Here is a 14,101-nt window from a genome sequence, read left to right as displayed (position 1 = left end):
TCTAATTTCCTCCCAAGCTCTAGGCTTCCGACTCTATGCCAGGCCAAAGTACACACTATTTTCCTCACCCCATCCAGGCTACAAACTGGCCCCACAGACCCCTCGGCAATGAAGTGTACCATGACCCTCAAGGCCCTCTTGAGCATGCTGACAGAACCTGCCAAAACACAAGACCAGGAAAGCAAGGCAAAGTGGGGTTTAAAAAGCTCCTTTGGCCAAAGGAGAATACCTAGTGAGATAACAAAACCAAGATTCCATTTTAGACTCCAATATTTTAAGCAATGGTAAAAGACAAAGAAAATGGATATTAATGCTAGCATAAAAATATTTTTTAGACTCAGTGTTTATTTGTCAAATACCAACTGCTTTTTCTTTCATTCCTTTCTGTTTCTGATCTTCGCTAAAACCACATCGGTATCAAATGTCACTTAGTTCTTATTCAAACAGAAGAAAGCAGACAGAGCGGCTGTACCGTGACTTGGCTGACCTGGGCCCTCAGTAAAAACAAACCTCTATAAATCACCAGATGTAAGCAATTGGGTAGTGATCACTTTAATTAATTGAACAGCTTTCCTGAAATTTACTGTATAATTTCAACCCTCCCAACACCTTCACCAGAAGCAACTAACAATGGTGATTTTTCTCTTCAGTTGTTTAAAGAAGGAACATGTTTTTAGCTTCAATGGCACAAATATATTTTTTTAATTATTCAAGATTAAGATGGTAAATTACTTAATTTAAGAAAATAAATCAGGAGCATTCTAAATGCTACTTTTAAATGCTCAAAAATAAAAAATTATTCTACAATCTACCTCAATGTACGAATATAAATATGTTTATGCTCTACAAAAATGCAAAAACCACAATTTTAATTGTATTTGAAAACTCTTATTTGCAAAATAACATGTGATGATGTTTCTAACTTCAATTACATATTTAATTCTCACTGCCTCAGTTGTTATGTCGAGTTGAGGTTTCTAAACCCTGACCTTCCACTGCAGCTGCCTCACTTTAAAAAGGGAACCTCAATGCCTTACCACCAACTCTCAAGTATCCTCACAAAACAATTCTAATCATTCTCTACTAGGAGATATGTAATCCACGGATTCCATGCCAACCACTGAGCCACACCAGAATTAAAATCCTAATATAGAGAATGTCATCAAACACACATCTCTATGGGGCTCCTTTGTATGTTGAAGACCAACTAGTTTAACAATGACAGCAAAACATAAAGCATGTTGTTAGAAGGTACATGGACACTTGAGATTCAGAAGTGGCACTACAGGTTGAAAAATAAGTTAATCAAGTTAAAGAATCCTTCTTTATTATATCCTAGTGGAAATATTCATACTTTGCTCTTAAGAGCTTTAAGCTAGCCCACATGAACCATGGAACATCTAATACCCGTGGCTCTTACAAACATACACATGAAATTTTGTTGATATTCACTTACAAGGAAAGAAGTGTGATATTTGCTGAAACTGGTCCCAGATTTGGAATGGTCTCCAATTCATTGTTGTTCAGTTTCCTATAAATGTGAGAAAAGGTGGTGGGAGGCTAATTAGATCATCTGTAATTCAGATATGAAAACTTTATAAATTATTTAAAAATTCCTTCCGAGTTCAAAGTTTTAAATAATTTATTATAATCCAAATGTTTATACAGTGAAAAGGTAATATAGCTTATGCAAATCTCAAACAAAAAGTAACTAGGACTCACACTTCTCGAAGGCTTTGAAGGTGGTTCATGGAACTTGCCTTGATGGATGATAATCTGTTGTGACTTAGGTCCCTTTAAGAAAATGAAAATTATTAGTTTCTAAAAACCAAAACTGTGATCAACAACATGCAAGACAGAGTGGGCTTATGAACTAGTGGCACTATCAACCCGAGTGACAACTGAAGAAATAATTGTCCACTCTGGCCACAAACTAGATGGCACCCAAAACACCAAACTCAAAAATATAAACTCTAGAGGACAAAATTAGTTTAAGAACTGGCAGATTCAAATACTTTAAACCCACAAATGTTTTAAGAGATGTTTTTGGCACATGGTGAACAGATCTTTTGTGAACTGGTAGTTTTGCTTTACCCTCCCAAGTCCCCACTCCCAACTCGATATAGTGACATCATGGCTCATGAAAAATGGCTAATTAGGCAGGTTGCTGAAACTACAGCTTCTATGCAAACCTTTTTATTATCACAAAATTAAGTATCAATGTTTTTATTGCAGTCAGACAAAACAGAAATTGCTTTTCACCCCAAACTGTTTGTTTTGGTTAAGGCACTAAATTGTATTAAAATTTTGGGGTGTGTGTGTGTGTGTGTGTGTGTGTGTGTGTGTGTGTGCACGCACGCCTGTGTGTTAAAAGGGTACAAAACCACCTGAACCCTCTGCTTTCTGGAGTTCCCCAAATCTAAATATCTGGTAATTTAACATATGATTTAAACCACATTGACCATCTTTTAACAAAGTTAAGCAGACTGTACAAGCACCTGTGGATAGATTCAATCACTAAAATGAATGTGTTTCTCACTCAAACTTAGTGTTTCCCAGTCTAACTTAGTAACAATTTCACAGAATATCAATCCTAATATAAAAACAACAAATTCCTACATACATGATGGTCCAAGGAATTCATCTTGTCACTTAGATTCAAAATTCGAAACGAAATCTGGCAAATTGCTTGACTGCAGTCCCTGTATGTTCCAACAATACACTGACTATGTGCCTTCAAAATGGTGTAATGAAAATAAAATGGCTGAGCTGATACCGCAAATGGGGCTGATACTGCAGTATGGCTTACAAGGGGCCCACTCTAAGAGGTAAATTGGCTCTTCCTAAATTAATTCTTTGTGTTTAAAATTTAAGATTTTTTAAATAAGGAAAGTTTTCCAACAACTAAAGTCCACTGAACAAAAAGCATGAACTATGTTACATGCATAAGTATGTTCTCCCAAAATAAATAACTAAAAACAGAGAGAAGAAAAGTGTTACTCGGTGCCTAGTTAACAATTAGAAATCAGAGATCCTTTCACAGTCTCCAAGTTTTTATTTTGAGAAACCCTGGATTTCTCTATTTCACCTTTAAAAGAAAAAAAAAAACTGCAAAGGTTTTATTCCAAGTATGTTTGCCTAAAGACCTACCAGACAGTAACAGACATGAGTAGATTTGTTCTGGTAGAGTTATAACATGAAAAAAAAAAAAAAAGAATCTGGCACAGTCTTTAAACTATAAAAATCCTGCAATTACAACCACTGCTGTGCATGCTCACCACCGGCTGGAGCCAGACACTTTCCCTCACAGTCCGGCCCAAGTCCATCTGGAGTTCATCAAGGAAACCGTGAGCCTAACAACTCACGTTAGGATTCAAACAAAACCTGTGTGCTTTTAGCACCCCAGACAGTCCCAGATTTCCCACATGGCTTAAAAAACAACCAAGGAAAGGAGTCCTTCACCTGGGAGGCAGCCAGAATCCTCAGAGAGTCTCATTTGAACTGACATAACTCAGGAACATTGAACCTGCATTCCCCCTTTGTTTCCCAGTTTTAAAAGCAAAGGGGGAACCAATCTGGCATTTACATTTAATACAGGTGATTTTTCCTTTTAATTAAAAAAACTGAAACCACACTCTCCACTTCATTGTTAGGATTATTCCACAGGGCAATCCTGTGAGAAATGAGATTGAGTGCTTAACTTTTTTCTACCAGTAATGGGATGAGATCCTCAAACAAAAGACCTTTAAAATGAGAAACTACCTTCAGAGACCAGGGCACATGCAGGGAACCACTCATTTCTGATCCAGAAGCAGGAGCTGGCAAACTTAAATATTTCAGTTATTGCAACACACTTGCATGCTTGAGTTTTGTGTGCTATTAAAACCACATTATATGTGGGAGAAGAAAAAAATCGCCCTGTAAGTGACTTTTACTGCTAAATACTTAAAGCCATGAAACTTTTAATGTACCTAAATTTAGATTTAATATAGTTTACATTTCAGCAATGATTACTTTCCAGTTAAAGGATGTCACATTTTCCTAAATCTTCCTTACATTGTTTTTATGGCTACATCACTCAGGAGAGATTCACAATTGTACAATTATTGTGTTTTGTTAAACTCAGAACATAAAGCATTCAAAGAGGAGGGTAGATTCGTCGTTTTTAGAATTCCACTAATGACCATCTTCCCCAATTTAAAAAAAAAAAAAATGTTGTAGTGAAGTTAACAAATGGGAAAGGTGGTATGGGAGAGAAGTGTTAACTATTTTCCCAGAACCAAATCCTCAAAACTCAAACTCTTTCTACAAGACAGAAGATTCTCTTCCTGCATATTAGCAAGCAAATAAATATATATGAAAATAATTAATTTACAACATGTGGTTCCAGCTCTCATTTTCTTCCTTTTAGCATTTAGGAATCTGACTTCTAAGTCAAATTTTAAAATGCAAATACAGCAGAGCTTCTTAATCAATCCCACTGGGCCTGCAGAGCTGCTAATTCAGCAGAAATCTGGAAAGCTGAAAAACAAAAAGCCAGGCTGTAGCTGTTTTAAGACACTGATCCAAAGTGACTCATAAATCAGCCGGCTATGTTCGAGTTTTAGTCTGGAAAATATAGAAAAACAGCTGTGAAAACCATAAGGACTATTACCTCTACCCCACCCCCAATTCTGGTATGGACCAGAAGATTTATAACAGGCCAACACTCAAGGAGCCACTCCAGCAGAATCTACCTTTCTGGCTTTTGCCTGATCCCTGGTGCTAACCCAAACTTTTCTACGAGATAAAATAAATAATTCTGACATTTCAGTGGGAAAGTAGTAATACTTGGAAGCTCTCATCAGCAATTTTTCCCTCTTTTGGTTAAATAACATTCAAACAAGAAGCTTTCTTTAGGTTCAGAATTCTGTTAAGCACAAACTCCTGAGCAAGGCTCCAAAGAGTTACTGTTTTAACAGCCACTTTCATTAAAGTATTTATTAGGGGTTACTTTTTGAAAGTAGAACTAAGTGCAGTACTATTATTGTGTAACTCAAACTATTCAACTGAATAGTTGGAATTTCAACTGATTCAAGTGGGGAAAATACATACTCACATATACATGAAACAAAAAATAGACACTGTGCTTTTTCTGAACAATGCTTTCATAAGCTAGTCCCAAGGCAAACTTTTACTATTTCAATTGCCTAAGGGAAGGTAAAACATGTTGAATATCTTTTTTCTACTTATTTCCATAATCTATTTAAGAGCTTTTTCAATCATGTGAAAATTAAGTAGCATCTTCTTACACCTCCTATTCCAATATGCCAAATAACAGAGAAGGTAAAACTAATTTCCACATTTGTTTGTTTTTTTCTTCTTTCAAAGGTGAAGAAGACAGCTGCAGAGCTTTAGGCACAAACAAAAGAAACATTTACAATAAAGAACTTCAACCACATGGTTTGGTGACACCTACAAAGATGGTTAGAAGTCACAAAAGTACAAGAATGACAGGGCTGTTCAATGAGTGATCACAGCAGGGCGTCTGACAACAGACCAAGTGCTTATTTATACAAGTGGAACTTATTTTCACATACATTTAAGGAATGTGGACTTGTATTGAGACAATTTACTGCTGGCGGAAATGTAATTAAAGACTGTGCTAACCAAATAAACTGTAATTTGTTTTTAGTGTGCCACCAAATTATCTGCAAAACAAAATCCTAATTAGGTCAGCTACTTTTAAGACAATGTTTAAATAGGTATCGAACTCCTTTTGGTTCAACTCAACTTCTAATCAAAGGCAAGGAGACACTTTATTTCTTTAGTGACATCTAAATTCACAAAAAGTATGCTGCACATTGGCATGATCCAAGAGCCCACTTGTCCTTGAAAAACTACTGAATACAGTTAGATCTGATGCTGAATCCAAGCATTTCTAAACATTCTAGGAAGCACTATCTTCATTTTCTTTCTAGTCCCTCTATTATTCATAGGTGTTCACCTCTCCAGTCATTCAAATGTTCAGTTCCATATGTTGTCAATAGAGCCATTCACATTTCATGAATGCAGCAGCATGACCTCCACAAGAGGCAATTGAATGGAATTAGCCACAACTAATTGAAAGTCTTTCCTGCTTTGGGTTAAGGCCCTTATCTCCTTCTTCACTTGTAATAAAAACTACTAAGTAAGACATCCCATGATAAGCGATTAAATACCAACTCAACACTCCTTAAATTTCGTATTAAATTAAGGTTTATTCAACAATTCTAAAATTCTAAATACAAATAAAGGAATTTAGATTAGCACAATGATGTAAAAACACAATTTCTTAAACCACCTAACTAAACCTTCAACCAATTATTACAATGACAGGACAGTCTGCTACAATTGTTTAAGAACCGAAATTTCCATGGCAATTTTGCTAGGCCCAAATCTAAGATTATAAAGAGTCTAAGATATTCTTTCTTTTAAACAAGATAACGATTTTTAAAAATAAATAAATAAGTTTTTTTGGGGGAGGGGGGTTGATACATTTTACAGAACTCTTAATTTTAACAAAACTGGGGACTGGGAGAAACAAAGGGTTAACGTTTACAAAGGACCAGTATTTCCAACTAAATTTCATTTTCTTCCTTCTTCTTCCGTGCAGTTGGCAGTGATTTCCGATTTTCAGACTTCACAGCGAAAATACAAAAACTTGCATAAGAGCACACTGCATTTCTCCCCTAAATCGGCTGTGAGAGACCACAGAAATCACGTCCTTGGTTCTGAAAAATCTAGTGTCTTCCTTTCCACATCTCCTGATCAATCTTACCACCCAACTTCTTAGCGAAAGGAGAACGGGTCACTGTGTGGCCCAGAAGGTAAACTCACAGCTAGCTAATGCGAAATTACACATGGGGTAAGTCTGCCATAGCTTGAGCAGTGACTTGAGGGGGCTTCCCAAGTCAAAGAAGTAAGTGAAATTACTAGTTGGAAATAGAAACAGGGACAGAACCAGTCAGAAGGTAAAGCTGGGCCACTCTCCCACACAAACTCGGAGGAAAAACTGCAAAACTCCGGTCATCCATGTAGATTGTCACCTCTCCCTCCTGGGCCTGGACAGGAGCTCCTAGAAGTCCAGCTCGGGCAATTGCCCGAGTCCCCTCCCCACCTCCGCCAGCCGCCGGGTGGGGCGCCCCAAGCGCCCACCTGCGCAGCACTCAGGAAGGAGACTGAGGCCCCACAGCTCCTTTTCCACCCCCACCAAGCGCCGCTAGTGGCCTGGGCCAGTAAGAGCAGCCCTGGAAGAGGGCGCAACCAGGCCCTGACTGTCTCCCGCTTTTCCGCAATCGAGCGGTCCGATCCCCTCCGTCCGCGGGAAGAATACTTACAGCCGAGTGACCCAGGACGGGAGTGGCTCGGGAAGACTAGCCAGCCGCTGGCGACTGCAGTCCAGCAGCTCCCCGAGGCAGCGGCAGGGAGCTGGACACGGGTGCTCGGCGGCAACCTCCGAGGGCTGCCCGAGTGCACCGCGGCCGCCAAGAAGACTGCCTTCGCCCGGGCTCCCGCGGCCCAGCGCCGCGCACAACAGCAGTCCCAGCGCCGCCGCGGGCGCACGAAGCTTCGGCGCGCACATCGTGGTCCCGAGGCCTCTAGCTCGGCCCGGCGCTCCGCAGCCGGCGCGAACTCGGGCTCGGTTACAAACTTCCAGCCACGAGTGAACGCCCTGATGCCAGCCGCGTGCTCCTCTCTCGAGCTCCCAGATAAACTTCTTTTACTCCTAGCACCAAAGCCCTCTCATGCCCCGGAGCAGCAGGACAGAAACAGAAAAGTACCGCCAAATTGTGGCAGAGTTGCAGCCCGAGCAGCGTCCGCAAGCTTGCCCGCAAAGAAACTTTTTCGCCTCCTCCCAGCGGCGAAGCACGAAGTCCCAGAACTGCGGAGCATCGAGGCGGGGCGGGGCGGGTAAGGCCCGCGTGCGCCCATTGGCCCGCCAGGCCGCGGGCGACCCCGAGGCCACGTGACAATAACAAGGCTCCAGCCGGGGGCCGGACTCAGGAGAAAGTGGAGCCGAGATTGTAGGAAATTTGGTGTTACATTTTCCAGCCTCTCCAGCCAGAAGTCTCCACTACGTCCTGGGAACCATATATCAAATGGAGTTGAAGGGCTTAAAGGGAGTGCGCAAACAAGTGAGCAAAAACTAGGCTAGTTCGCAGAGTTGGAGGTATTGAGGGAAAGTTCTGAGAGTAAACTTCATTTTGTTATCAAGAAACTCTTCAATTCCAAATTAAAGAAATGTATAAGTTATCCTACCATTCACAAATAAAACAATGATCTTGAAGAAAATTAAGTTCTTCTAATTTTAATACCGATTTTTTTTCACCCCTGCATTGGAACCAAATGTAAAAAGAATTTTAAAAAATGTGAAAGTTGTGGTTTTGGAAATGGTATATTGAATTACAAATAGCCACCCTCAGTGCTCTGGATGGAGCTGGGGGAAATGCTCTTCTAATAAACCTGTGATGACAATCATAGATTTCAGGCAATAGCCAGGAATAATAAAATAATCACAGTAATACTTACTAGGACCTTGGAGGAAAGACTTAATATATGCATCTTAGTCTACCTGGTCTTTGAGTGGTGACAAATCTTGATTGAGAATGCTACCAGGCTAAAAGTACTTGCCTGCCTTTGACGGGTAGAGCTGAATAGGATGAATTCAGGCATTCAAACTACCTAGTGAATTCAGCCCTGACTTAATCTTTCAGGTGACTAGAACCACAGGGTGTTGAAACTGATGGAGACCTTGGAGATCATCTGCTAACCCTTCCTTCTCTGGGCAACATAATAGAACCAGAGGAGGTTACTAATTTGTTTGTGGCAAAAGAAAAAAATTGGAAGCTTATTTTAAGCTTCTGACCAAGGATGTCTGTCCTTGGGACTGTTTAAAGGCTGCTGTTGAGAGATTGCTTATGGAGTTGAGACTTTAACCCCCACTCTAGTATCCACTGATTTCCATTGTAACAAATCACTGTATAAGTAATTCCATTCAGGAAAAGGAAAAGACTTGCTTTGAAGTTGACACACCTTATTTTAGATAAGATAGCTGGTCCTTTTCTTTACAACTACCACTAGTATCAAACCCACCACCTTTTTTGATAATGTACAAATATGATACACTTATGACAGTATATCAGTTTTTATTTATAATTTTGCATGCTTTGAAGTGGACAGGATGAATGGTAGTCACACTACGCACTTTTCAGCTCAGTATTACTCACTTATTTCACATAAGGGAAGTCAGCCATAGTGCGTTGGAGGCTTTTTAAAAAAGATGTCATTATACACATGTCATTATGCCATCATGTGTAAGCATTAGTATGATGAGTTACTCCTGAGACATCACTCACATGACATAGGTAATCAGAAATTTTCCACCATTTGGCTCATTTTCTTCTCCTATTCTACATTCTTATATATAATTTCATCCTCTTCCATCAATCAAACTCACATTTATACATTGCTATTTACAACATCCATATTTCCCATCCAGATCTTTTCTCCTAAAGAAAATTCTTTTTGTATATGTATTCAACTACCCACAGGTCATCTCAAACTGGATGCTCAAATATGGCATGTGTAGAATTATATTCTACCACCATGAAACTTACTCCTTTTTCTCCTGTCTCGAAGAATGATACCTCACTTTATCCAGATGACTGTCCCCCAAACCTAAGAGTCACCCTTGTCTCTTTATCACCACCTCCATATCCAATCAATTAGCAAGTCCTATTGAAACTAGCTCCTAAATGTATCCTGTCTCTATCTCCACAGACATTATGCAAATTAAGGCCTCCATCAGCCCTTGCTTCTACTACTGCCACAGCCTCCTTCCTATCTGGCATTCCAGCCCTTTCTCCACAATGCAGTCAAGTGATATTCGTAAAGTTCAAATCTGAGCCTGTGACTCAACTGCCTAATTCCTTTCACCCATTCCCATTGTCCTGGGAGTAAAGTTCAAATTCTTCAGAGTAATGTAGGCAGCTTTTTGTTGTATTTGGCCTCTACTTACCTCTTTAAACTCATTGTATTTAAATCATTTAGAAACTATTCTAGAAACTACTCTAGAAACTACTTGCTGCTCTCTGCCCAGTGGTGTCCTTTGTTCAGATCACTGTCTCTCTTCTGCTTGATTCAACACTTCTACTTGAGCATCCTTTCTTTGGAAAGATGTCCCTAAGTCTTGCTTCACCATCCCTCCAGTGCACTGGGAGTGCATCTAGAATTCACTGGATTTTGTTTCTCAATCAGTATATTGAGAATACAATAAAAACTATTTTATTTGACTTCCAATTTTCATTTCACTGGATTAGCTGTCACCCTCTGTTCCCACTGTAAGGCCTGCTGACTGATGGCTATGACTTGCTGAAATCTAGAGGCAATCAGCCCCTCCCTGGTCCACCCTTACGTGTATGCACCTACCAGTCAAGTGCTGAGCTACAGTAGTTCCAGACTGGTTTATATCTATAATTACACAATTAAACTAAATATTGTGTAAACCAAATATGAGCTCAACAAGAAAATAACTTCATTTGTATGATAATGAATTTGAAGATTGAGTAATAACCTTTAAAGGTAATCACTAAAACAACACTATCAAATTAAATGAGGGCAAAACAATGGTAACAATAAAAGTGAGGTCTCAGTCCACTTTGTGCTGATATAATAGAACACCTGCAGCTAGAGAACTTATAATGAACAGAGATTTAGTTCTTACAGTTCTGAAGGCTGGGAAGTCCAAGGTCAAGGGACCCACATCTGCTGCATCATACCATGGCAGAAGGCATCACCTGGGTGGAGAGAGAAAGGGGGTGGAACTTAATTCTTTTATCAGGACCAGATTCCTACAATAACTAACCCATTCCTGCAATAATGACATTAATCACCCCTTAAAGATCCTGCCTCTCAATGTGGTTGCACTGAGGATTAAACATGCAATACATGAAGTTGGAGAGAGAATATATATATATATATATATATATATATATATATATATATATATATATATAAAGAATTCTTCACACAGACTGCTTTACAAGAATCTTAGATTGTTCTACTTGAAAGTAACTGGGGTTCATCAACAAACAATGCTTTGTGACTGTGGCTTATGCTTACCCAGAAGTTCATGTTGTTATTGAGAAAGTAAAAGGGAATGACGTGGCAGGATAAAACACTAAATGTGACTATTCTCCTTCTCGATACGTTCTTAACCTTGTAGTCAATAGAAAGAGGAGCTATCCTATGTGGAAATGGTAAATCACGATAATATTTTCACAGACTTTCTAAATCCTTCATGAACCAAAGCACAGAGAGCAGTTCTACTGGGTATGTATATATTTGGGTAGATGAGGACTGAATAGCTTAATTTTGAGGCCCCTTAAAGCCTTATGCTGATTCCTTTAGAGTGTATAAAACACAGAAATGAAGGTGGTGTTCCAGGAAAGATAGTCTGAGACAGAGGAAAAAAGCTCTATGATTTTTTTAAAAATATGTTTCCCCAAATTCACATGTTGGACCCTTTACCCCAATGCAACAGTGTTGAGAGGTGAGACCTTTAAGAGGTGATGAAATCATGGAGGATCTGCTTTCCTAAATGGATTAATGCCAATATGACAGGAGTGGGTTTGTTATAAAAGTTTGGTCCCATTCCTCTTTTCTCTTTCACTTTTACTTTTCCTGCTTCTATTAAGGATGATGCAGTAAGAAGACCTTCACCAGATATAGGCCCCTTGACTTGGACTTCCCAGAAGTCCAGACAGAGCACATCTCTGTTATTTATAAATTACCTAGTCTCAGATATTCTGTGAAAACAGCATAAAATGAATTAAAACAGAAAATGAGCATAAAATTATGATTCTTTCCCAAACTTTATCAGTAAATAACAGGCTTAGTGTAGTATTGTTGATCCTCTGATGATATATATATTTTTTGTGCACACACACATATACGTACACACACACAACTGGTACAGCGTTCGATTCTCAGTTTTTGTGGCTAATGTCTCATGAATAAAGATTTATTGTGAGGTAGGATAATTCATTTTGACTGATGGTCATTTAACATTTCAATTAAAATGAGATAAAGTGTTGGATTTCCCCACTCCTTCAAAGGTTTACAGTGGTTAACCTGGTAGGCGAAAATGGACTTTCACCATTGTAAAGTGCCTAAATGATAACAGTTTCTCACTTATAACTTTGTTCTGGTGAATGAAAAGTACCATTCAATTTCAAAACAGCCTCCTACCATCCATTCTGTGGTTAATATAGCCCAACCCCTGTGCTCTTTTTAGTTTTCCTGTTTTTTGTTTTTTTTTTTTTTTTCCCCCTGCCCCTGGCAAGTGTGAGACTTTCTTATCTTGAGTGCTGGCAAGGCCAATGACTCACAGATAAAAAGTAATAGAGGTGCTAAGCTGTCAGTTTTAACATCCAAGGACAAGAATGAAAGCTAAACACTCAGTACTTGCTTTATCATTACAATGAATGACACAGTTTGTGTACCCACGAACTGTGAAAAGGGGAAAGAGATAAGGCGAAGGAGGAAGAAAAGCACAAAAATCCCCAGATAATGATGCCAAAAGCAACTGTGGCTGTACTCTGTAACCTAACCAGATCTTTTCCCATTCATTAAGGCATTTTAGAAGATTTAGATAACCCCCTTTCTCACACTCAGACACACACACAAAATGCAGACTTTCACACAGACAGCAGGAGAGCAGAATCTTACTTTACAAAATCCCTCCTATGAGCAGGTCTTTACTCCTTAGAAAATAGAAAAATGAAGATAACCACCTATCTGTTTCTCTCAAACTTACCAGCTGTGCAATATTACTTGAACTGAAAACAAACACTATTATCTGAACGTTCAGTTAACCATGTATCAAATATATGCTATTTCACATTTCACTCAATTGTCAAGTCACCCTTTAGGAACATGTGCTCCTATGTAAACTCATACTGTGAATAAAAATTGCAACCATGGTGTCACCTCAGCGTAGCCTGAACCTGTGAGGATGGGCAGGGGATAGCTGAAGGTAAAGGGGGTCTTTGAACTCCTTTATATTCTCCTCAATGAAGGATATCCTTCTCCAGCAATTGACCCTTTCAGTGGGCTCCAGTTTCTCTTTTTCTGTGAGGACCTCAGGATTCTTTCACTTCTTCCAACCCTTGCTTCGCTTATTTATTTGTTTGTTTTCTGTAGCTGACATCAATCCTAAACCTCCACAAAATCTCAACACATGTAAAATAGTCCACCCTATCAGGAATACCAATGCAAATTCTTGAGGAGAGTGGTCAGAAAGTGAAGGGCTGTGCCTTTGGCTCACTTGACAACACTATGCTTCATTTTCCTCATCTGGAAAATGGGGTGAAAAAATGATCCATTACTGCCCAGTCATATTTTGTACTTGCAAAATCTCAAATAGATTCTAGTTTCTACTTAATTTCCAAATTCCATTTTTTTTTTCATTACTCAGAGACCTGGTAACTTAGCAAGAGGAACATTTTGTTGTGGATAGAAACATTGTTATTTACCAATGAAGATGTTGAAATTCAGTAAACCTCAACTATTAAATAACATTTAATTTAAAATGGAAAACAGCAAAGTATTTTAAAATGTTCATTTAAGATTCTAAATCTGTTATGAGAGCATGCTGTGCATATTCTAAGATTTTTTAGTGGGCATTTTATTAAGCCATTTCAAGAAGTTTGGTGTAACTATTTGTTATGGTTTATGCCATGAAGTCAAAAAGAATCATTAGGCAAATTTATTAAGAATATTCATATATCCTTCCTGTTCCTCCTGGGAACTTTTCTGTAGAATGATTTTTTTTTTCTCACTTCTCAGATGAACACTTGACCTATGCACTATTCTAAGAATTGATTTGCATATCGAAACCATAAGAGTGCTCATAAATGAGTTCATTGTTTTTATTTACAATTTCTCTTACATGTTTTATATTTAACCAGGCCTATCAAATTACAAAGGTGACATTGTCCTGAATAGTCTCAGAATCAAGTTTCCTGCATTAAAAACTGCATTTCTATTCCTAAGTATACGGATTACTGCCAGACTACTG

General features: G+C 38.8%; 1 protein-coding gene across 1 annotated transcript in view; it reads right to left on the bottom strand.

The window, feature by feature from the left end:
• Lrig3 (leucine rich repeats and immunoglobulin like domains 3) overlaps window positions 1-7,874 on the bottom strand; it is a 45,021-nt gene extending 37,147 nt beyond the window's left edge. The window contains exons 1-3 of the mRNA XM_077798627.1: window positions 7,359-7,874; window positions 1,723-1,794; window positions 1,457-1,531 (exon numbers count right to left, since the gene is read on the bottom strand). Of these exons, the coding sequence (XP_077654753.1) occupies window positions 1,457-1,531; window positions 1,723-1,794; window positions 7,359-7,603 (392 nt within the window). The 5' untranslated portion in view covers window positions 7,604-7,874. The remainder of the gene's footprint in view (window positions 1-1,456; window positions 1,532-1,722; window positions 1,795-7,358) is intronic.
• Window positions 7,875-14,101: the final 6,227 nt, after the last annotated feature.

This window comes from Urocitellus parryii, chromosome 5, assembly GCF_045843805.1.
Source record: "Urocitellus parryii isolate mUroPar1 chromosome 5, mUroPar1.hap1, whole genome shotgun sequence".
NCBI classification, from domain to species: domain Eukaryota; kingdom Metazoa; phylum Chordata; class Mammalia; order Rodentia; family Sciuridae; genus Urocitellus; species Urocitellus parryii.
The sequence above is the reverse complement of the archived record's forward strand: the minus strand, read 5'-3'. Positions and strand labels throughout refer to the sequence as shown.